Genomic DNA, 25,719 nt, shown 5'->3' with positions numbered 1-25,719 from the left:
TGATTAGCACACCTTAACTCCACCTGCCAACCTAAATTCTCCCATTGCCATGTGACATGACATAGTCACAGGTTCCAAGGATTAGGACCGAGACATCTTTGGGGGACCATTATTCTGCCTACCACAAGAGGGAACACCAGAGACATTAGTTTTGTATGTCTAATCCACACAGCAAACGTCAAGGTGGGACGTTTACAATATAAGAAACTGAGGTTTTGAGAATTTAAGTAATTTTCCCAAAGATATTCTTCTAGTAAGAGACAGCTGGAACACGACCCCTTTCTGTCTGTTTTGAAAGCGCATTCTCATCCTCCACATCATGCCCCCATCCAGGAGGCAACCCTGGCCCTTCTACTAAAACCCATGTCAGATAGAGCCTGAAGACTATTCAGCAGGAACCTCAGAGGAAATGCATCTTCCTTTGGGAATTTCAGGGAGTGCTGGTGAGGAGAAAGACTTAGGACACTTGGCCTTGACTTCGTAATGAATTGCACCCACTGTGTGACTCTGGGCAATTTACTAAAACTTTCAGGTTCTCAGTATCCTCAACTGTAAAACCAAGGATTTGGACTGGATGGGGTCTAGCATTCCTTCCAGCTCTAAAATTCTAAAACTGAATAATCCTCTGGGCGAAACCACTGTGTTGCAGGACAGTGCTACATAATGCATGTTTTGTGGATCCCTGTCAGTCCACAGACTATTTGTTACCTATCTGGTAGTCCGTTCAGGCTGCTACAACACAACACCGACTGGGTAGCTTGTAAACAACAGAAGTTTATTATTCACAGTTCTGGAGCTGGAAGTCCAAGATCAAGGATTTTTGTCTTTAACTTGTTTGGTAAACTTGGGAAAGTTGGCGTTTTTTCCTCTGCTTTTTTGTTCCACCCAGGGAATTGAATCAACAGTAGTAACATTTATAAAGTGTATTATGAGAAACACTAATTTTTAGAAACAAATATATATTTTAAATACAGGAAGAATTTCTACAGGAAGACTTTCTGTTACATGGTAGGCACTGATGTACAAAACATCTTTATTTCACTTCACTCTCATATAATAATTTAGGTGAGTACAGAGGTCCAGGCTGATGTCTATTTCACTTCAGCACTGTGACATTTATCTTTCGCATCTATTGTTGATAAGTCTGTTCCTGCATGACTACTATTCTTTTGTAGGTAACCTATGGATCCTCTCATTGTGTTTAGTATTTCCTTGTTGTCTTTGATATTCTGAAGTTTGACCCTAATATATTTAGTGTGGACTTGGTTTTATTTTTTATGCTTGGGAATTCAGAATGCTTCTTCAAACTGAGACTGCATACTGTTCCTCTCTAGAAAATTCTTAGCCATTGGTTCTTCATTGGCCTCTCCCTCCTTCCCTCTATGCTTTCCTTCTACTAGATGTAATTTTTTAAAATCTCTTATTTAGTTCCCCATGTCTTTGAACTTTTCTCATGTATATTTCCATCTCTTTATTTTGGTGTACTGCATTCAAGACGATTTCTTCAAATTTATCTTCCAGTATTTCAGCTGTTCCTAATATGCTGTTTAATTCATACAAGTTTTTATTTTCAATGACTTATTTCTAGAAATTCTATTTGATTCTTTCTTAACTCTCTTTTCATAGATCCTATGCTGTTATTATGATTTCTAAGCTTATTAAAAATTTGGTCACTATAAAACATATAAATATGTTTATTTTACAGTTTCTTTCAGATTATCCTGTTATTTAAAATTCTCAGCATGTTAATCTCTTGTATATTATATGCTAACTCTCTTTCATGATAGCTGATTTCCTCTTTGAGTAGAATTTTTTTTTTTAATTGTACTCATCTTTACTAGGAGTTAATTTTTCACTGGGAGTCCCAGTGAGCCTTGGGTTCAGACAATCTTGCATTTGTTTTGGCCGTGACTCTAGAGCTTTCCATGCCTCTGTATCAGTTTGCACGTTCACTTCTTGGCTTGAGTTTCACAATCCATACAAGCAGGATACATTGATAAGTCATGCCTGTTTGTGGTTCATGCCCAGAGTTTTTATTTTTTATGGGTGACTTTTTCCCCCACGTGCCCATAGATATGATAAATTTTCCCACAACTTCCTCAAGCAAGTGGCCAACATTTTTCTAATATTGTATTTATTGCCAGAACTGCTCCAGGGCTTTGCTCACAACCCTCCAAATTCCACTTTTAGCAGGAGTGTCCTTGCTCCAAACCTGCCAACTCCCCCACCTTTAGCAGTAGTTACCATAAATCTTTTTTTGTTAATTTTATTATTTTTATTGATTATTATTAATAATTATTATTTATTGTTATACATATTAATATTAATAACAATTAATTAATAATTAATAATATTATACATATTATTAATAATGTATCATTGCTGTGGGAGTTACACTCTTTTTTTCTTCTGGTTTTTTTCTTTCTTTCTTTCTTTTTTAACATCTTTATTAGAGTATACCATAAATCTTTAAGTTAAAGGGTCCAGCGATAAGAAAGGAAGCTACAAACAGACAAAACGAGACGGAACCAGTTGGGACCAAGATGCTGAGGAATCTGACCTCCAACAGACCCTGAGTCTCATTATACACTGATTTTACTACATAAGCACATAAAATAACACACCCACCTGCAGCCAAAACCTAAGAATAAGGACCCAAAAAGGATAAAAAGGGGGTAGCACCCCTCTCCCTCAGAAAAAGCCCTGCCCCCTCTCCAGCGGACTAATGCATATGCCTCCCCTCGCTCCTTCTCCCTTTGCCTTTAGTGTTTAAAATTAAACCACTCTCCCCAGGTAGGTGAGAAGCTGATCTGTGAACTTAGTTCCCGCTTCTCCATTCTTTGGCCACTGAATAAAGCTTGTGCTGTGTTGCTATCTCAGCTTCGGTTTCCTTATTCACCTACTGAACCCAAGTGGAAAAAGAACCCTCCCCTGCAGAGACAGAGGGCCTCTGTGGGGCCAGAGCCCGGAAGAGGGTCCCTACGACTCAGGTAACATACTGGATCACCCCCGACTCCGTCGGCCAACTCTGCCCCCCACCCCCAACACCGCCCTTTTCCTGTCCAGGGCAAAGTCCAGCTTCAACTCTGCTTGGGGTTTGGAAGGTTCTCATCCCCTGAGCTTCATCATTGGAGTTGGCATCCTCCAGCCACTCCCTTCACAGTTCTGAGATTTTGTTAAAACCAAACTCAAACTCCAAACTCAAAATTCGCCATCTTAGTTTGCTACTTTAGAAAATCCCTGAGGAAACTTAGAATAATAGTGGCATACCTCTGGTGGTTCCAGGTGTCAACTTGGCTAAGCTAAACGGCATTTTCCAGCATCTCCTTCCCGGTAGGTTTCCAGGTAGAGAGAAACCGCAGTAGTTAAATTTGCACGCGGCACCAGCCCTCTCTCCTTGCTGAGGACTGAGGGCGCGCAAAGCCTGCCGCAGCGCATGCGCATTGTCATGGCTCTGCCGGCTTGCCTTGCTGAGGCGGGGCAGCGGCTGCGCCCAAAGCCCCTCCAGCTCCCGCGAGATCAGCAATCCAGAAGGAGAACACCAATGGGGTACCGTTCACTTGTCCAGGAAAACCAATACTTTTAGTACAATACCTTCTTTGTACCAGCATAGTTATTGCATATGCATTTGTATTTACTCTCCTCTTGCATTTGTATGAAACTCATGACAAAACTTTCTTTTGTGAACATCGAAACAACGAAGTCTCAGCGGCGTATTTCATGTTTCTTCTGGTGAGACTCATTTGGTTGCAAGCAACACAAGACTTCAAGCTAACTCAAGTAAAGGGACTTCATATAAGGATACGAATAAAGTAATGGGGAAGGTGGGCTGTCTTTCAAACTTGAAAGCACGTCCTCTTCCCGGGACTGGATCTGGAGAGAGTTTCTGGATCCACAGACACCCTAGGGGTCTGAGTAGCAGATGTGGCATTGCTTCACTCTTGGGCTGTGGTTTTAATACGACTTACCTATACTCTGTGGGTCCCTGTATGGAACTGTATCATTTTTAACCTCAAAAAAATTTGTCTTCCTTTGGTTATTTGTATAGTATCTCATTCTTGTTTGGGATGCAAACCTTCTCTTAACACACTGAGGATATTCGTTTTTTAACTTTTTATTTTGAAATAATTATAGATGGTTGGGAAGTTGCAAAGATGTATAAAGATGTAACATCAGGAGATCCCAAGTACCCTTTACCCAGTTTCCCCAAATGGTTATATCTTACATACTTGTAACACAATATCAAAACCAGGAAACTGACATTGGTATAATGTGTGTGTATAATTCTGTCATTTTATCACATAAGATACATCACCAAGATCAGCCTGTGCTATCCCTTTATAATCTTACCTTCCCTCCTCCACCATAGAATGTTAATTTATTTTTTTTTGTTTTCAGCATGATCTGTTTCCTCCATGTTTGTTCTTTCCTTCCTCCCTCCCTCCCTCCCTCCCTTCCTTTCTCTCTCTCTCTCCTCTCTCTCTCTCTCTCTTCCATTTTGTAGCTACCCACAAAATGTCTGGTGATCTTGCCTATTCTTATTTAAGCACGAAGCTAATTGCAAGTTCAGTTGTGAGTATTTGTGGGGCATCACCACAGGGAGATCAATTGGCAAGTTCCCGTTTTCATGTGGGGGGAGGGAGGTCCTCCATTGTTGGTGCCTGGGATCTTTTTTCTTGGTTTATTCACAGGCTTCAGAGAAGAATCCTCGGAGTGTGGGGTGGGGGATGAGAGCCTACTATTCAATGGGCAGATTTTCACTTAATTCCCTTGCTTTCAACTTGTATCCCATCTCTCCCCACCCCACTTCACTATGATTCTCCCGAGTTTCTTAAGGTCAGTTTCTCTAGAGAATAAGCCTCCAGACTCTGAGGGGTGGGGAGGGAAGTTGCCAGACTTCACGAGGATGGGAAGGACGGCGAATTGCTCCATAGACAGACTTCCAGAAAATCCCCGTTCTCAGCTGTTGCCTTGTGGCACTGCATACCTTGGGAAGCCTTTCTGTGGGTCCAAAGAGGAACCCTTGGCTTCCCATCCTGCCCCCTTCTTTGCAAATCCTCCATCACCCAAAATTGTGTTGAAATCTCTCTCATCTAATGCTGTTTCATATCCAATTCACTTTGTCCTCTTGGATTTTTGTATTTTTTTTGTTTGTTTTTTACTACCTTTACAGTCATTTTAATAAGATTCTAGGAGGGAGGGTGGGAAGGAGCATGTAGTTAATCTGCCATGCTTATGCAGCACACAACAATCATTTTTTAAAAAACAATATTTGAAATATACAATGAAAACCAAATTTTTCTCTGAGTGCATTTTCAATATAGATGTAACATGGGAGTTTAGTTCAGACAAGGCACTACAAAAAAAGATTAAGATTCCTTCCACAGCTTCAGGACAGAAGTAATATATTTTCCTCATTTGCCTTTAAAACTTTGTTGGGTGATATACGGCTCTATCTTCCACATATATTTACCCCCCTTTGCTGCTATTGCATTATCAGTGTTGTGAAATTTGCCAGGATATGTGAGGAGGGCTAAGTTTAAATGAGCTCCAGAGAGTAGGAACCTTTTGTCTCTGGAGTTAATTACCTCTAACGAAAGACACGGACCCACAGGGCTCTTTCTTTCGGTTCTTGGCAGATGACTTGAATGAATGATGATTTTGTCTGCTCTTCTTTGTCTTCTAGAATCCACACTTTCTGACTGACCGTGGCCCAAGGGGATGTCAAACAGGGTGGGAGGGGACTGAGTACAGGGGTTATTCACTGAAAAGTTGGCTTTGAAAGATATGAGTAAGGTCTCCTGAAGGCTGAAGACTGGCAACAAGCATGGAAGCAAGAGAGAGACCCCATCAAGCAGAAAGAAGTTAGTAAGAATGAGAACAAAGAGATAAGTGGACAGTAATGGAGAGAAAGACAGTGGAGAATATATGAGAAAAACTGAAAGCAATTTGAAAGACAAGACATACCAAACAAGAAGAAAGCTAGGATCATTAACCAGCAAATACTGATCTGAACAGAATTGAAGTCAGCACACTCATTCACTTAACAAACATTCATTAAATCTCTATTGAGCAGCTACTATTTACAAGCCCTGTATAGGACGGGATAAAATAGACCATAAACGTATTTTTTTTTAAGTGAGAAAGGAAAATATCAGATAGTAAGAATTAAAATAAGGTGAAGTAGTTAAGAGTGACAGGTGTCTCAAAGTGGTGATGTTTAAGCTCAAATTTTAATGACCAAAGGGAACCAGCCCTGTATCTATCAGGGCAGGTGATCAGCAAAATGCAACTTTCTGTAATTCAGAAACTATTTCAAAATAGAAACGTTTAAAAAATTAAGGTATTAGAGCTAAGGAAGAGAAAGAGAAGTAGGGAGAGAAAGAGAAAGTGAAGGGGGAAGAGGAGGAGAACTTGGAGGAGAAGGAGGAGGGGGAGGAGGAGAAGGAGGGGGAGAGGGAGGAGGGAAAGGGGGAGGAGGGAGAAGGGGAAGGAGGGGGAGGGGGAAGGAGGAGGAGGGGGAGGAGGGAGAAGGGGAAGGAGGAGGAGGAGGAGGGGGAGGAGGGAGGTGGGGAGGAGGAGGGGAGAGGGAGGAGGGAGAGGAGGAGAAGGAGGGGGAGGAGGGGGAGGGGGAGGGGAGGAGGGGAGGGGGAGGAGGGGGAAGGGGAAGGAGGGGGAGGGGGAGGAGGACTATTCCCTCTGAGCACATACATACCCACAGGCTCTCCTGCAATACGATTTCTCTCCATAAACACACACCATCAATGTTGCCTTTGCCATGAGGTCTGTAGTCTGACACCGCCTTCAAAACTTTGTCTTCATTAAGCAATTTAATTGTAGGAAACTAGAGACCCAAACAAATTGCTTTGAAAAAAAGTGCGGGACAGGCTGCTGCAGAAACCCTCCATCTCCCTTAGCCCTTCCCTGGCACACGGTCCCGTCCCGCTCATGGCCCTTGCGCCTCCTGCAGTGTGTGTGCTCCTCTGTGACACCTCAGCCCCGTCCCCTAACCTGCTGGCTCGGTGTGGTCACCCAGGCCTCCCTTGCTCCCTTTCTGCCTCATGATTTGTCAGCTGAACCCCCACTGATCATCACCTCTGTCTTTTGATAACTTAGATCTCAGGGAACAGGGGACCCAGCTCATCCACCGCACCAGGCGGTGAGCCACAGGTCCCAGCCAGTTGAAGGACTGGACATCCTGGGCTCAGGTGTGACTGGAGAGGAGGGAGGAGGACAAATATGGGTGTCTGAGCCCCAGGGACTGTGGGTGGAGAGGTTCCCTTAAAGGGGCCCTGGGTGTGAAAAGTGCTCTCAGGCTCAGCCTGTCAAATGCCATCTTGAATACGTCAGTCCTCCGAGCTCATCCGGAGGAAAGGAACAGTACAGAGTCCGGTGTTTCCCTTTTTTTTTTTTTTTTTTTTTTTTGGTACGCGGGCCTCTCGCCGCTGCGGCTTCTCCCGTTGCGGAGCACAGGCTCCGGACGCGCAGGCTCCGCGGCCATGGCTCACGGGCCCAGCCGCTCCGCGGCACGTGGCATCCTCCCGGACCGGGGCACGAACCCGTGCCCCCTGCATCAAGCAGGCGGACCCTCAACCACTGCGCCACCAGGGAAGCCCCCCCCCTTTTTTTAAATCTCTCTCTCTCTCTCTCTCTCTCTCTCTCTCTCTCTCTCTCTCTCTCTCTCTCTCTCTCTCTCTCACACACACACACACACACACACACACACCAGCAGCTGCCTCTCATTTCATCTCGGCACTGCTGTTAACTCATTTGATGCCGTTCTTCCTTCCAGAAAGATTGTTTCCGTCCTGCCATCCAACTCCACAGAGAATGTTCCCGGAGTAGATTTCCTGCCACTATGTTGGTTTTGTAAGTCATGCTCACCAGCTCCACAGTTAGCCTCCTGTGGCTATAACTGCAAAATCCGGTGGTCGGATTCCGTCATCTGCAGGGTCTCTATCGGTTCTCACATCTGTGGTTCAGCAGCTCAGGAGAAATCCGACGGAGGACGCGGGCAAAACTGCCTGCAGGGCTTTCCAACCGGATTTGAAAATGCTTGGAGGCAAAACTGTGTGGCTGGCGCCCTCTTGTGGGCACATCTGCCACAGAGCCTTGAGGAAATCACAAAATCAGAACACCAACAAACCACTTAGATGATAATGGTTAACGTTGAATTGAGGGCTTAGTAAATGTGCCTGCTGGCCTTTATCTCCATTCACCCTGTGGCACCCCTGCCTGGTGGTGATGCTACTACTTCCACTGTAGATGAAACTTAGGAACCCCAGGCTGAAGCCACCTGTCCAAAGTCACAGCTCACAGAGCGATCCCACTCAAGAAGCAGGGTTCCAAGCTATATTTCAGAACTCGACATTATGCCGCCTCATCAGAGGAAAATGCCTTTAAATGCTTTTTAAAATGGAAAAACTACGTTGGAGATCATCTTGCCAGCATCTCCCCAAATGGCCCACTGTCTGGAGGTCGTTCTGCATGAGGAAAATAAAGTTATGGGTCTGTGATGGTGGGGACAGGGAGGCAGAGTGTTCCATGATCAAACGAGGCTGAGAAACGCTGGGTCAAAGAGCACTTATAGGGGCTTCCCTGGTGGCGCAGTGGTTGAGAGTCCGTCTGCCGATGCAGGGGACGCGGGTTCGTGCCCCAGTCCGGGAAGATCCCACGTGCCGCGGAGCGGCTGGGCCCGTGAGCCATGGCCGCTGAGCCTGCACGTCCGGAGCCTGTGCTCCACAACGGGAGAGACCACAGCAGTGAGAGGCCCGCGTACCGCAAAAAAAAGCACTTATGGTGATGCTTCTGTCTTCATCATGCTAATGTGTGTGAAGAAAGAAAGTGATGGGATACGGTCCGTAAATCTCAAGCTCGTTAGACCAGGGTTTCTCATTATATCTTAGTTCCTCAACCTTATAACACTCTGGGAGGGATAATTCTTTGTCTTGGGGACTGTCCTATGCATTGTAGGGTAGTTACCAGAATCCCTGGCTTCCACCCACTAGAAGCCAGGGCCACCCCCCTTTCCTAAGCTGTGACAATCAAAGACCTATGTAAGACCTATGTTTCCAAATAAACCCTGGCCCTTCAGGCTTCAGGCCTAGCCTAGCCTCTCTTAGGTGATACTGACAATGTGGGCTGGGGGTGGGATCAGGAGACAGCCCTCACTCAGCTCTGTGAAGCCCTATCTTTGTCACTCGTGCTGCTTCACAGATATTCAAATACTGTACACATTTTTTTTTCTCTTATTGATGCAGCTCATGGACCAGGGCACTTAGACACTCACTGAAGGACAGACCAGCTCATGGCTGACCCTGTGGTCCTACTGTAATGAATTTCCGGTTTTCAACCAAAAGGAAGATAAAGGCCAAATTCAGAAAGAGTCCCTTTTCCTTACTGAATTCTCCAGTAGTCACCTTTCCTTGTGGATTTCCTAACAGTGGTAGTGTTGGGGCCCAAGCTGGCATCTCACACCTTCTTTCCCTCAAGAACCTTTGGAATGGGGGCAGATTTCCATTTATTGAGGCTGATTTGAACGTGGAATTAGGATCAGGGTGTAAATGACAGGGGGTCCGTTGACTTTGGGAGAGCACACGCTCTGCTTTCTGAGGCCAGGACGCCACAGGAGCGGGAGGTTGGACCAGGTGCAAATTTAGGTTCCACTCTGCCTCTCCGTGGGCTTGACGTGTAGCCCATTCTAGAAGCAGGGACACACCTTATGCCTCTCTGTCCACTCCAACTTGGGGTTTCGACCAGCTGGATTCTACCCTTGGGAAAACAAGGAGGTATTCTGTGGCCAGTTGCTCCTGGCTCGGGGTGATGAGTGCTCAGTGCTCTACAAAGCTGTTCTCACCCTTAAAATGCACACACGCCATAGCGACAATATTCACCATCACTTGTATCGTGCTTCCCAATGCAGCCAGTACTGCGCTGATGCTTTACACTTACAACCCCTTTAATCTTCACAACAACCCCATAGGGCAGATGCTGCTGTTATGTACATTTTACAGATGAGGAAACTGAGACACAAGCATTACATACCTTGCACAAGGTCCTAGAACTAGTATGAGACAGCTTTGAAACTCAGGTGGTCTGGATCCTGAGGCTCTTAAGCTTTGTTCTGCCCATCGCCCCTTCTCCACCCCCCACCCCAGCCCCAGGTCTAAGAACAACCCTGGGAGTTCCACCTTTAAAGAGGTAAAGATACTGTAGATTTACCAGGAAATCACTCCTGGTGCAGTGTGGTGCTTTGTAATGGCTGGAAAGATAGGATAAACCAACTCTTCCTTATAAAAAGGTGATATGTTGTCCTTGTGGGGAAATGACATGTTTCAATTACAATCTGATCGACCACCTTCCTAAAGGGTGATTTTCTAGATGATGATAATGATTGATTCGCTGCTTCTTTGCCTGTGGAGACACCAAAGGGAGCTTGAAATGCTGTTGATTTTGGTAGCCTTGATGTGCACGCTTCATTACCGGAGGCTCAAACTCAGAGCAGTGCTGCCACCTGCTGTAGAGATGGATGATATCTTTTTTCTTTTTTTTCTCTTTCCTCAACAATGTTAACAGTCATAGAAACAAAGGAGGGAGCGAGGAGATTATCAGTCTCAACCAATCTCCCCAAGTGCTGAGTGGGTGCCTAGCTGCGGTCATGGCCAAAGATGTAATTTTGTTACTGCATTTCTTCTCACAATTGAGCATAAGTATACTTCGAGGTCTTAATCACAACATTGATGCCTGGACAACAGACCATCAACTTCTCTCAACTCCACTGCTGCCATTGCAGTTTTCGGCACCATTAGCTCTCACCTGGACTTGGATTGCCTCCAGCTGATCAGCCAGCTACCACTTCTTCCCCTAAACGTGCCCTTCTCTGGGGTGATCACTTTATTTATTTATTTAACTTTTTATTTTATATTGGAGTATAGCCAATTAACAATGTTGTGTGATAGTTTCAGAAGCAAAGCAAAGGGACTCAGCCATGCATGTACATGTACCCATTCTCCCCCAAATTCCCCTCCCATCCAAGCTGCCACATAACACCGATGATTACTTTTTTTTTTTTTTCGGTATGCGGGCCTCTCATTGCTGTGGCCTCTCCCGTTGCAGAGCACAGGCTCCGGACGCGCAGGCTCAGCGGCCATGGCTCACGGGCCCAGCCGCTCCGTGGCATGTGGGATCTTCCCGGACCGGGGCACGAACCCGTGTCCCCTGCATCAGCAGGCGGACTCTCAACCACTGTGCCACCAGGGAAGCCCTGATGATCACTGTTAAATGTAGAGCAGAGCGTGCTACTCCCCTTCATGTAATCCTCCAATGGGCTTCTGCTTCACACAGAACAAAATCCAGACTCCTTCCCACGGCCCCAGCAGCCTCACGTGGTCTAGCTCCTGCCTGCTCTCTGAGTGCTGCCTGGGTTGCTCTAGCCATGATCTTCTGGTTTCTGGACACAGCAGGCTCCTTGGTACTTTGGGTTTTTAGCCTTTGCCATTCTTCCTGCCAAAGGATGCTCAGGCCACAGATCTTTGCAGGTCTTTCTGCTCTTTGTTATTTAAGGCTCAGAATCAACGTCATTTCCCCAGAGAGAATTTCTCTGGCCATTTATTTTTAAAATAGAAAACCTCAAGTCCCTACCACATAATAGATGCACAGTAAATATTCATTTTCTCCCTTTTTCCAGACATCCCAGGCTCTGGTGCTGTTAACACAGACAAAGCTGGGGGCGAAAGATTTATCGTTTGAAGTCCTTACCTGCCCCTAGCTCTGAAGTTGGTACAAAACTGGGAGAACACAATAACCTGTTAGCATAAGTTAGTATAGCTGGGAAGGCTGAGGGGATAGTCATAAGTAGGTGAATTTGGCTTGTGCCCATGTGAGGCTGAGCCCCTCAGGACAGGGAGGTCTAGTTGGAGCACCAGAGGACCTCGTTAAAGGAACTGGACTAAACTAAGGGAAGGCCGGGGTCCATAGCCATCCTCCCCCTACACACCTGCCTGTTCACCCTTACAGTTACCCACACCCTGGGTCCCCTACTGCCACCACCAATCCACATTTATAAAAACAAACACCTCCAGATTAGGTCTTTCCTCTCAGGCTGAACATCAGAGAGGGGTCTTGGGGCAGAGAGAAGTGAGAGAGTGGAAGGAAAGAGGATGTTTCAAGGCCAGACCGGAAGTAATGGGCATCACCTCCACTTGAATTTCATCGGTCCCACTTTTGCTACATTGGCTGAGCCAGATGCATGGGGCACATTCCATGTGCCCAGGAAGAGAAGAGCAATATTGATGGACATGCTACAAGCTGTAAACACATCTTTCTTCCTGTTATTTTTGGGTTTTTTTTTTGCGGTACGCGGGCCTCTCACTGTTGTGGCCTCTCCCGCTGCGGAGCACGGGCTCCGGACGCGCAGGCTCAGCGGCCATGGTTCACGGGCCCAGCCGCTCCGCGGCATGTGGGATCCTCCCAGACTGGGGCACGAACCCGTGTCCCCTGCATCAGCAGGCAGACTCTCAACCACCGTACCACCAGGGAAGCCCCCATTCCTGGTTTTTTTTACAGGCTCATGGTTCATGGGAGCCACTGTCCATTAACTTGATGTAATAAAGATTGCCCACCAGCTACTAATAAGCCATCTTCTGTCCCCAGAGGCCTCCCCCTTCGGTGGGAAGGCACGGTGCTCTTGTCTGCCAGTTGTGGGGTCCATAATGAGAAGAGTTCAGGGGAAGGAGTTCAGATCCAGGTAACTTGAGTCTGGGCTCTAGCCCTTTCCCAAAGGTACCTTTTTATGTGCCTGGCAAAAGCACCCCCTCAACAAATGGCCTATGGAATAGCATCGTTAATTTGTTTTTAATGTTGCAACTTGTTTAAAGTGAATGGGATGGAGGGCAAGAAAAACAGAGTGGGGATAGGGCGGTGGCAGAAGGGGACACTTCCCAAATGACCACGTAGAAGTTTCTCTGCCTCTGACTAGGTGTGGCAGGAGGGCTCTGTGGGCGGAAGGCTGCTTTGCAGGCTCATGGCTCTGGACGCCAGGACTGGACCTCATGCATCCTGGTGGCCTCCCTGCAGCTGCCTTCCTCTTCTCGCTGAAAGGAACAGTGTAGACATGTGAGCAAGGAGTTGGGAACCTCAGTCCCTGCCGCCACGGCTCAGCTGGTTTCACGCCAACCAGATGTCACATACACGAAGCCTACATCACGAGACTTCTCAAGGTCATTTCCGAAGGGGGACGTGGGAGAGAATCTCACTGTCTCATTGTCAACATCCTTTGTAAGGTGCTTCCTCAAAACAAACATTTGAGGATCTCTGTCTTTAAATAATTCCCCAACTGGTTTGGAAAGAGGAATCAGAGTTCTCTTTTTCACTTCACCAGAAACTAAAATAGGGCTTTCATGGGTGATGTCACAGATGGCAGATTGCAAACACAAGTGGAAAACCTCAGCCTAAAACTGAGAAAACACACTTCTCCGCTTCCTCACACACGTAGGGCCAGCTCTCCTGGCCGAGAGGACTGAGGGTCTAAGAGATGAACCCCAGAGTTGAGGCAAATCCTGTGCTTCTCCCTGCATTTTGTCAGGCCCCTGCCTGCACCTCCAGGCATCTCTCCTCCCAGGGCCGCTCCTGACCTTCATCCTGCTGCGTTCCTGCCTCCACGCTCCTGCCTCTGCTGGGTGCTTCATTTTCATGTCAAATCCTCATATCCACTACATATCGTTATTATCCCCCAGTTTTCAAACAGAAGCTCAGGTACTGATAATTTAAGTAGCGTGGTCAGAGTCACACAGGCAGGAAGTGGCAGATCTGGGATTCGGTCCATAGTTCTGGGCAAAGATTCTTACCCCAGTCATCACACCAGGACGACTTTGGGATGACTCAGCCTCCTCGCCCCATGTCTCCCTACTTGCAGCTGAGAATCACAATTGTAAAGGACGTGTTATTGGGATTTTCCAAGTAAAGAGTAAAAAGGCAGAAAATTGATCCCTGAGACCCTGGGACTGAGCCTCAGTGCCTCACGGTGGGCGATGGTCTGATGAGAAACACTAGGTCTTCGTCTACCTTCCAGCAGCCACGGCAAAACCAGGCAAGGAGTCAATCCCATTAAAGAGCAATATATGTCACAACTAATTACGTCCCTCCGGGGTGGGCTGAGGCCACTTCTCTGTTCCAACAGGTACCTTACTGGGAAGGAGCCTCTGCTACCAGGGCCGGGAGGAACGACAGCCCAGTCAAACCTGTAGACTGGTTATTTAAATGGTCTCATTCTTCCTCAAAATAAAAAACCAAAAGCATCACTTCCTGGTAGCTCCTGTGCACTCTTCCTCAACATCAAAAATGTGTCTCACACCCATACACACATGCACACACACACACACACACACACACTCACCAGTGCCTTACAGACCTGGCAGCCTGAACACAAAGCCCTTCAAGCAATGCATAAGCCACAGCAACTCCCTCAAATCAACACAAGGGAAGAATGTGAGAAAGTACTCAGCCAATGCCACCAACTGAGGTTTGACCAGCACTTAGAAGTTAAAGTGTTTTTTTTGTATAATCTAAGAAAGATACCACGGAAGAAGTGGGAGTTGGAACATGGTCTTTGGAGGCAGGCAGCATGCATAACTTGTGGGAACCTAGGTAAGTTACGTCTCTTCTCTAAGCCTCAGTGCCCTTACTTGTAAAATGGAGATATTGACATGAACCTCGAAGGACTGTTATAAGGAATATCAACATGCCCCTCGGATCCTAGATTCCTAAGACAGAATATAAGCTATGGGTAAAAATGAAACAGTGTCTTATATTTCATCTCATTTATCTTATCCTATGTGCCTGAATTTCTATTTAAAAGAGACCTAGCTTGGACTTCCCCGGTATCCAGTGGGTAAGACTCCCTGCTCCCAATGCAGGGAGGGCCGGGTTTGATGCCTGGTCGGGGAACTAGATCCCACATGCATGCCACAACTAAGAGTTTGCATGCCACAACTAAGAGCCCGCATGCCACAACTAAAGACCCCACACGTGGCAACAAAGATCCCACGTGCCGCAACTGAGACCCAGCACAGCCAAATTAATTAATTAAAACACACTGAGATTTTTTTTAATTAAAAAAATAATAAAAGAGACCTAGCTTAAATAATGAATGGGGGCACAGCTCCAGCAGAGGCATCTGGGACAGGAAAATGACTGATAGGATGAGAAGACACCATATTTATAGTAGACACTCATTTCTTGAAAGTACTCAATATCATCCCACTGAATGAAACACAGACACACACACACACACACACACACACACACGACTGGATGGGGTAAGGGAACAACCTGTCCCACCTTATTGCTCGCCTGTGCTGTTTGACAAGTTCATTCTGAGTAGGTTTACTTAGGGCGTGAGAATCCTGGGGACATGACACCACGTTCCAGACTAAAGATGTGCCGAGAAGGGACCCAGCCCCAGGGCCCTTTCTCAAGCAGGAAAAAGTATATAGGAGGTGGAAGAAAAGCATGTAAATATAAGAAATATTAGGAAAAAGAAATTTATAAAGGTTTAGTGATTCACTTAACCTTGTTAATGGAATGTCTATGATTTTAAAGTTATTACTATAATCACATTGTGCTCATTAACAGCATTTCCCCACAGCGTATTTAAGTCTTCAAATATCTTATGGTCAATTTTATATCTATGAGACAAAACCCTGAGAGTTCTACCCACCCATGCATCCCCTGACTTTGTGGAACAGAGGACAAATACAGGTTTGATTTGTGCCACCTGAAAGAGCGCCATCTAGTGGCAACTACTTCAAATGGCACCTGCATGCACCGCTAAGCATCTCAAACTCATCTTAACACAGATGTAACTGCAGAAGTCATACGTACCCTCTGTACAAACCCTGGAATAAGTAAATCTGTAAGACTGATGCAATTACAAAATTGAATTTAAGTTGGAAAAAAGGCCTGATCAAAACAGATTTTTGTTGCCTTTTTGTTCCTTGAAAGTACCAATCCCTTTCACAAAACAAGCTTCATGGGAAGAGAAACTGAGTCATTTGTCTTGTCAGTTACAATTCATAAAAAATAGGCTCCACCATTAGCTAAATACAACTATTCAAATATAATTTAAGAAGTATCAAAAGAAAAAAAAACTTAAAAAAACAGTAGCAGCAAAAACATTGAACATCTGTAAACAAAATCACCAGTAACAACCCTAGGCTTAATAACAAAGAATCTGCATTCTTGTAAAATATTAAATATATATAATGAAGAGAATATTGGCCATCTTTTTTCTTAATAAACAATAGTCAATAATAAAACAATCTTGCACTTCCCTGGTGGCGCAGTGGTTGGGAGTCCGCCTGCCTTGCAGGGGACACGGGTTCGTGCCCTGGTGTGGGAAGATCCCACGTGCCTCGGAGTGGCTGGGCCCGTGAGCCACGGCCGCTGAGCCTGCGCGTCCGGAGCCTGTGCTTCGCAACGGGTGAGGCCACAACAGTGAGAGGCCTGCGTACCGCAAAAAAAATAAAAATAAAAAAAAAAAATAATAATCAAAAAACAATCTTATCAATAGGAGATGTGATCATAACAAGTGTTTCACAGTCTTTCTCATGACAGTCAAGGGCATGATGTCGTCACAGAGGGCAAACTTTCCAGAAGTCTTTTCCTGGCTGTTATTCTCGCACACCGGGGGCACTCGGAGGACTGGAAGCACTGCTTGTGAAAGCAAGCCCTGCATGCTGCAAGCAAGGAGGACAACCGTCAGCAAACAGGTAGCTGGTTTTCTCAAGTATGTACAGACGCTCATCCCCATCCCGGGGCGAGAGGGGATCTGAACCCAGAAACCAGAGTCTTCCAAAGAGAAATCAGGCAGGTTGAAACTCAGAGGGACTATAAAGTCCCCAGTAGGTCATGAGGGCCAGTAGAACATGAAGCTCAGAGACCTTGATGTCGTGGATGCTGCAGTGCCTCCCAGATCTGTCCAAGGACCACCCCCCAGGGTGCTAAGAGTGCATCAGCACATCAATGGCTGATGGCTCAGAAGGAAGCATCCCTTCTCTAGAAATGGCCTTAACTAAAGAGAGCTGGCTTGATCAAGGTCGTGCCCCCTTGCTGGCCCCAGCCCGCATCTAGTGACTGGTCAGTATGAGGTTTAAAGGCCTGGCTGGCTCTCTTGTCTCCAGTCTGGCAAATGCCGCAAAACCATCCCAGCTCCCCTGAGATGCACTGAGTCTTCACGGCAACCCCACCACAGTTCAACTTCTCCCACTGCCCAGCCCTGCTGCCTTCACACTCTCACAGGTGTTGAACCTGAGAAGTGCCCTAGTGAACTTGGGATGGACTGTGATTCAATTACAAAACAGGGGGCAGCTGGGGCTTCCCTGGTGGTGCAGTGGTTGAGAGTCCGCCTGCCAATACAGGGGACGCGGGTTCGTGCCCCGGTCCGGGAAGATCCCACATGCCATGGAGCGGCTGGGCCCGTGAGCCATGGCCGCTGAGCCTGTGCGTCCGGAGCCTGTGCTCCACAGCGGGAGAGGCCACAGCAGTGAGAGGCCCACGTATGGCAAAAAAAAAAAAAAAAAAAAAAAAAAACAGGGGCTGCTGTAACTTGCCCTGATGTAGAAGAATTGGGGGACAGGCCAAACAGGGACCACCTCCTGTCTCCAAGCCCTGTTCCATAAGACATCATCCTTTAGCTCTGCCCCACTCAAATCCTCCCCCCTGTGCACCCAAACCTTTATTGGCTCCAATTCAACATAGAAGCACACACCAGCATTATTATACTTTAAAGAAATAACACAGTGCTTTAGTTATTAAGCTGTTTTTAAGCTTAAGTTAATTTTGTGCTTAAGTCATCAAACTTAACTTTGCGCTTAAGTTATTAAGCTACTATAAAGCTTAAGGTATTATCGCATTATGATACCTGAACATCTTCTACACGTTGCGGTCTGAAACGGGAAGATGACAGCTGTACTCCGGCAAAATTCACAAATGAAACCCTTTCCTTGACACAGCTGCAAGAATAGGAGTCAAAAAGTGAGAGTCCTCATTGGTAATGTTTCTCCTGACGCAGAAGCTGAGTTACCACTTTCACAGAACTTTATAAACACCAGTTTTTTTCCCCAGGTATTGAAATCTTTTATTATAGCATCCCCCAGATTGACTGTGGAAGTAACAAGTTTCTGCATTTAAAACGTTTATATAAATTCATGAATTGTAATTTTCATAGAAGTCAAATGAAACATTCTGCGTAGGACAAAAGATATGCCTAAGCAACATATCATATTTGCACAAGGCCATTGAATGTCATGGATATATGTAACAATTAAAAAGCTTGTCTGCGGCAGATGATGTAAAGATTTCAGTTTGGTATTCTATAAGCCAAGACTGTAAACTACTCTGACTATACAAGTGTTCTAATGACATACAGAGTTCTGTAAACACCAATGTTTAAATGTCTATGATTCTAGCCTCTAGAAGGAACGGGATGCTATATCCTGCCACAATGGAAGAATCAGAACAATAAATGTGCATTTGTTTTGTCTGGAGAAATTGCACATCAGGGCAGTTTGAGGCACCAGAGAAAGATCATGATTTTAAATAGGTATTCTTAAAGGATCTCCTTTTGTTTCTGATGGCTCCCCTGCAACTTGTCAGGCTATGAAGACACAGAGGTCCTGATCCACTGGATCCTGAGTCTACACAGCTGCATTTGGCATGTCAGGGCAGATGGGAGTCGAGGGAGGCCCCACACAGTGCTGGGCGCCCAGACTACACGTCGCTTGGTCCAGGCTTGCATCCCAGTAGGATGCTCTTGGTCTGGTACTTAACAGCTCTGAACCTCATTTTTTCTCATCTGCAAATAGTGTTGCTGGTACTTTCCTCAGAATTTGTGAGGGTTAAAGGAGGCAAGTGCAGAACACCCTGCCCAGGCCTGGCCACAGAAGGGACAGTTCAGGGATGCACCCACCAGGGCAGACAAACCTCACCTCACAGCTGGCCACGTGCACGAGGGAAACTTTCAGAATGTCCTTGAGCAAGGGCGCCAGCAGCCCTTTCTTGACCCGGACCAGGTCCTCCAGGGAGAACAGGTGAAGCTCATCAGTCAAGTGTCCTGGCACCTGTTCAAACTCCTTTAATGTGCTGCTGGAAAGGAAACCAAGGGGAAATCAAACCCCCCTGACACAGGCAAGGGCAGAAAAGGGGGTGTTTTTTCCTGGCACTCACACTGAATATTTTGAACTCAACTTTAAAAAAAATAGCCCCAGGAACAAGTTAACTTTACTCCCCACTCTACATTTTGCAAATCTGCTTGGAAGCCACGAAGTTAAAATTCCATAAACGCCAAATTTCAAAAAGCTAAACAAGAAAAGTGTCTCTGGCAGCCTGCCCACGTGCACGTTGAGCAAAAGAAAACTGAAAATTTGTTTTTCCAGTCCTGAAAATGTGTACTGAGATAAAAAGTACCACCCGATTCATTTCCACTAAATTTCAAGTCCATCAGCATCACTGAGTGATGCCTCAGGAGAGTTACTATGACTCCCAAACCACTGGTCCAGCACTGAGATTAAGATTCAGCCATCTTGGGATTCCCTGGTGGCGCAGTGGTTGCGAGTCCGCCTGCTGATGCAGGGGACATGGGTTCGTGCCCCAGTCCGGGAGGATCCCACATGCCGTGGAGCGGCTGGGCCCGTGAGCCATGGCCGCTGAGCCTGCGCGTCTGGAGCCTGTGCTCCGCAACGGGAGAGGCCACAACGTGAGAGGCCCACGTACCGCAAAAAAAAAAAAAAAAAAAAAAAAAAAAAAAGATTCAGGCATCCAACTGCAGTCTGGTCAAAGGCCCTTGGATGTCCCAAGGGCATTCAAAACCGAACATAACCTTCTCCGAGCCCTTCCTCCCGATCTCCTCTCGAATTCCCTAAATCAGTTAGCAGCATCACCATGCACTGCATTCTCAAGCCATCCACTGCCTACACTGGACTTGACATTCTAGGGATGCCAGACCATGTTTAATTCTCTGCCCAGCCCAGGGTCCTCGCTCACACTACTTCCTTGGCCAAAGGATCCCTGACCCCTCATCTTCGCTCTGAATGGTTCTTCAAGCTCAGGCTTTGTCTCCAGAAAGCCTTATCTGCTCGCTTCCCCACCTCGTCCCATATGAACTACAGGCTGCCCGCGCCCAGCACTCTCAGGGCACATGCACACTGACTGACACACACTCTGGCACAGATGTCTCTGTGCCGACTTCCTCCCCAGACTCTCCCTTAACATGTGTACTGTTGCTTGTTTATCTGAAGCACAGAGTGTATATTCAAGAAATTTTCGTAGGTGGTAAGATTGTGAACGTTGTTACATGTTACAGAGAAAGTTGAGGCCCTGAGAAGAAATTAACCTTTCACCCCAATGCCATGAGGTGGAGCTCAAGGACAAACAACTACAGAAAACAAGTTCCTCCAGGAGAAATGTAATTCAAAAGCAACGCAGCAGCATCAAATAAAGACCAGAAACGGAAAGCAGCTTCAAAACAGAACAACAATTTTTTAAAACCTATGATCCTAACTATTATAACAAATAATCTTAACTCCTTGAGTAACCTACTCTTCCTCCGCTTAAAAATAACTCTGCTGGGCTTCCCTGGTGGCGCAGTGGTTGAGAGTCCGCCTGCCGATGCAGGGGACACGGGTTCGTGCCCCGGTCCGGGAAGATCCCACATACCGCGGAGCGGCTGGGCCCGTGAGCCATGGTCGCTGAGCCTGTGCGTCCGGAGCCTGTGCTCCGCAACGGGAGAGGCCACAGCAGTGAGAGGCCCGCGTACCGCAAAAAAACAAAACAAAACAAAATCTCTCTGCTAAATTCATGCCTGCGCCTTTATGGCCATGGCCTTCAGAAGTTCATCCTCAGGCCATACCTATGGATGTGGTCAGATATTCAGCTAAAGCTTAGCGCTTTTTTTTTTTAATAACAAAAGATATTTAAAATGTATGAGGTGTTCCGTAATAGGACAATACTTAATATCACATCATAGTACAGACTATTACACAGCCAATAAAAGTTGACATGCCTCTCTATCAGCACAGCAACGCTAGTCACAATAAGCAAAAGAAAGCAACCCCAGAAGGATGGATGGATCCACAAAAGGTGGAATATACATACAAGGTAATGTCATTCAGCCTTACAAAGGAAGGAAATCCTGACACAGGCCACAGCGTGGGGTGAAGCTTAAAGACATGATACTACATGAAATAAGCCAGTCACAAAACGACAAATACTGTTTGATTCCACTCATATTAGGTACTTGGAATAGTCAAAATCATAGTGGCAGAAAAGAAAAGGGTGGTTCCCACGGGCTGGGGGAATGGAGGCTGGGGAGATGGTGCTGAATGGGTACAGAGTTTCAGTTTTACAAGACGAAAAGAGCTCTGTGGATGGATGGTGGTGATGGTTGGCCAGCAATGTGAACGTACTTAACCCCTTAACTGGACACTTACAAAGGGTTAGGATGGTAAATTGTATGTTATGTGTATTTTATCACAATTTAAAATAATGATAATAATAATAATAGCCACTGGCTAGAGTTGTTTCATCCTTATACTGGCCCATTCTTCTTAACATGTTAAATTCCCTGCTAGTGAGTTAGAAGGCTTAGCAACATTCAAGAGGGGGTCCGCATCCCCAAGGAGAGTCACAAGGTGACTTCTCTGTACTGGAGGAGCTGGGCCTGGAGGCACAAAGGTTCAGCAAGTGCGTGGGGTTATCAGACCTCCCATTCACAGGCCCGCCTGCCAGTCCCAGCCAGCAGTAGCACCTTTCAGCAAACCTGCAGGTCTTCAACAGCTTCCTGATATGAAATAGCTGCTCCTGGATTTCCTGATGTGAGGAACCAAACAGGGGAAAAAGTAAATGTGATAAAATAACACTGGAGGATATATGTATACATATAGCTGATTCACTTTGTGATACAGCAGAAACTAACACACCATTGTAAAGCAATTATACTTCAATAAAGATGTTAGAAAAAAATAACACTGGACATGTATAAGTCAAAATTAAATGTTATTTCTAACCTTGAAATGCTACAACTCTAGAAAATAAGCCTTTGAAATACACAGTCTTTATAGCAGGGGTTCATTACTGAGTCCAGAGATCTACAGAGGATCCAGGAGGGACCCAGGTCTTGGGGAACCTGAAGCTTATACAATGTTGAGGGCCTTCTTTAAGAAAAACACCAAACTATATACAAAAGGAGGAGGTCCTGTGATTTGAGACACCATGGATGAACCTGGAGGACATCATGCTAAGTGAGATAAGCCAGACACGGACAGACGAAAACTGCATGATCTCACTTATACGTGGAATCTAAAAAAGTCAAGTACATAAAAGCAGAGACTAGGGCTTCCCTGGTGGCGCAGTGGTTCAGAGTCCGCCTGCCGATGCAGGGGACACGGGTTCATGCCCAGTCCGGGAAGATCCCACATGCCACGGAGCGGCTGGGCCCGTGAGCCATGGCCGCTGAGCCTGCGCGTCTGGAGCCTGTGCTCCGCAACAGGAGAGGCCACAACAGTGAGAGGCCCACATACCGCAAAAAAAAAAAAAAAAAAAAAAAAAAAGCAGCGACTAGAAGGGTGGTTCCTAGGGGGGAAGAAGTGAGGGAAATGGGGAGATGCTGGTCCAGGGTAGACAGTTGCAGTTAGGTAGGAAAAGTCTAGAGACCTCATGTATAGCATGATGACTACAGTTCATGAGACTATATTAAATACTGGAAATCTGCTGAGAGAGTAAATTTCAGGTGTTCTTACCACACCCACCCAAAAGGTAACTGTGGGGGGGGATGGATATGTTCATTAGCTTGACTAGCAATCATTTCACTATGTATACGTATACCAAATCATCATGTTGTACACCTTAAACACATACAATTTTTATTCAAAAGATAATAAAATTCAAAAGCTAGGTATAAATGAAAACTACGCATAAATGTGAAATTCGGTTTGGGACCACGGAAAGAGCCCAAGCAGGCGAGGGTCTCTGAAGCATAAGCTCCATCCGCTGGATGGGAAATCCGCCCCTTTGAGGGTCTGTCTGGATGCCCTGAGCTGGGGGAGATGTCCATTTACTGCCACAGGACCCTTTCAGCCGCTGGACTCCCTTCCCCGGAAAGGCAGTTGCTCACCCTCACTCTATCCAGCTCCTTGGCCTTCGTATACAAGCCATGGCCAACGTGCAGCAAATTGAAGATGGGCTGGTGCCATATGCTGTCCAGCAGCCGTTTGGAGAAATTGCTGACATAGTACCTCCTGAAGTCCCACATCCTGAGGATCCGGGCAGGGATGCACGACTCCGCGTACGAATGGCAGCAGTCACAGAAATACTTGCCCAGGTATTCGCAGTACCGGAGCCGCTTCACAAATTCTGCGGGACACACAGAAGGATGAGCACTGATGACCTGATGCTGGAAACCCACCCTCGCCTGTCCCTACCTCCAAGTCCCACCCAAGGGCAAGACTCAGCTTGCTGTTTTCACGACGCTGAAGCCGTGGTGGGGAAGCTCTGGCAGACACCGGAGGCCTTGAGTCATGGCCATTCATGAGCTTTGCTTTTGTGTAACAGATGTGGGGAAATAGAACCCTCCCGAAACGCTCTTGGATTTGGAAGATGGGCCTTTTAAACTGACGTGTGGTCAAAAGAATATGAGATTCAGGGTCTGGGGATTTGGTAGGAGTCCAGACTCAACCCCTTACTGGCAGGAAGACTCTTACAAGCCCGAATCTCTTCAGGCTAACTGTCCTGAAGCCACGAAAACAACTCAGAACTGGATTCCGTGATATCACACATATAAAAAATGCTTTGGAAATGATAACGCACTCTATGTAGACAGTTAGGAAGTAGCACCCCAAAGAGTTCCTGAATAAATCAGTGAGAAAAAAATAAAAACATGCACAGAGGCTGGGAATACATAGGAAGAGGAAACACAACCAGTAAAGATGTAAAAAACACTCAGTCTCAGTAACAAAGACATGCATATAAAATGAGTGAAATACTTGGCTTTGCCTCAGACTGTCACACATTTGAGAGATCCAGAGCTGGTGAGGTGTAGAGTGGTGGGCACTCACTCACAGGGCTGACAGGAGAGGCTACCTTTTAGGACATTTCCGTGATACAGTTCAATTCTTAAACATGAGGCAGTAATCTTAATTCTGCAGCATTAGACAGAAATGCTAACTTGCACGTGTGGCAACAGAGAAAAGTGTTCATTACACCACATTTATAATAGATGGGGGGGGCGATCTAAATATCCATTAAGAAGCAACTCGTTAAATAAACATGGCGCACTCAACAGTGAGATGCCCGGGGGCCTATGAAATACAGGGAAGAGTGTGGGCAGTGGACGTCCAGGTATAGGAGTGTATAATGTGATCTGTATTTTGTTTTTAAAAATAACCACACACAGTCCAAAAAAGTGCCCACCAAAAAGCCATCACTGAATACTTCTAGAGGGTGGGGGAAAGAAGGGAGTTTTGCTCTTTGCACTTTTTTATTTTTTTTGCGGTACGCGGGCCTCTCACTGTTGTGGCCTCTCCCGTTAGGGGGCACAGGCTCCGGACACGCAGGCTCAGCGGCCATGACTCACGGGCCCAGCCACTCCGCGGCATGTGGGATCTTCCCGGACCAGGCCACGAACCCGTGTCCCCTGCATCGGCAGGCGGACTCCCAACCACTGCGCCACCAGGGAAGCCCTCTGTGCACTTTTTAATTTGCTAAAATGAACATGTATTGCTTTTGGAAATATTGTTAATAAAACATATTGACAAACAAAAGGTATAGAAATTAATGCAACCAATACCTGGGTGCCCACCACCCGGCTTAAGAAAGAAAATGGCAGTTCAGTTAAGGCTCCTATGTGCTCCTCTCTCAAGCCTAGGGTCTAAGATGAGCCGAGGCTGACATTTATCATTCATGAAGGAAGCTGATTTTCTCCTTAAGGCACATCACAGCCTTCCTGTGCTTAGGGACACTGGACAGCACTTCAGCACTATGCTTGGGGGCCACTTTAAACAGCTGAAACCACCCCAAAATGCAAAAATGTAAGAACACATGGCACTAAATAAACTGTGAAAAGGACTTGTTTACAGCATGAGAGCTGAAACAAGAAGGCAGAGCTGCCTTGTTCAATCTCAGCTGAGAGCAAGTGCATCCGGCAACTCACATTTCAGGCGATAAATTTTTCGGTGCTTTGCACATACCTGTGAATGCCAGTGAAAACACCGTGAGCACTGATTTTGGAGTCACAAGTACGTTTCAGGGAGTAGGCAAATTTGCAAATCCGGAATTCGTGAATGATGAGGGTCAACAGTAAGTACATATGCACGTACGCTATTATCAAACTCTAAATTAACATATGACACTTCTCTAGGGTTGACAAATTATTTGTGAAGAACTTATTAAGTGCTTAATGATTTATGCCTGAGCTCTCAAATTTGAAACATTGATAAGTCTACTGTACTGTGTCTATTTCCCACCTTGGATTAAGATCTCTGATTTGAAGAAGAATGAGTATTATTTTGCGGATGATAGGGCCTCAACACATTTTATATTAAACGGGAAAAACACAGGCATATCCTGGCCCCTGAACTCTAGTTTTCTGATCGAACTTAGCAAGATGTGAAGACAGAGGACAGAAGGGGCCAACGCCTTTTCCTGTTAGAACGCATCTTTCCCTAACATCTA

At 46.1% G+C, this 25,719-nt stretch overlaps 1 protein-coding gene across 3 annotated transcripts in view; it reads right to left on the bottom strand.

The window, feature by feature from the left end:
• Positions 1-15,641: 15,641 nt before the first annotated feature.
• RUBCNL (rubicon like autophagy enhancer) overlaps positions 15,642-25,719 on the bottom strand; it is a 42,865-nt gene continuing 32,787 nt past the window's right edge. For all 3 annotated transcript variants that reach the window (XM_081214568.1, XM_081214567.1, XM_081214569.1), the window contains 5 exons: positions 23,165-23,403; positions 21,800-21,861; positions 18,984-19,137; positions 17,918-18,008; positions 15,642-16,733 (listed from right to left, as the gene is read on the bottom strand). In XM_081214568.1, coding sequence (XP_081070694.1) covers positions 16,612-16,733; positions 17,918-18,008; positions 18,984-19,137; positions 21,800-21,861; positions 23,165-23,403 — 668 coding nt within the window. In that variant the 3' untranslated portion in view covers positions 15,642-16,611. The remainder of the gene's footprint in view (positions 16,734-17,917; positions 18,009-18,983; positions 19,138-21,799; positions 21,862-23,164; positions 23,404-25,719) is intronic.

This window comes from Mesoplodon bidens (genome assembly GCF_964165515.1).
Source record: "Mesoplodon bidens genome assembly, chromosome: 17".
Lineage (NCBI taxonomy): Eukaryota > Metazoa > Chordata > Mammalia > Artiodactyla > Ziphiidae > Mesoplodon > Mesoplodon bidens.
This window is presented reverse-complemented; position numbering and strand designations above follow the sequence as displayed.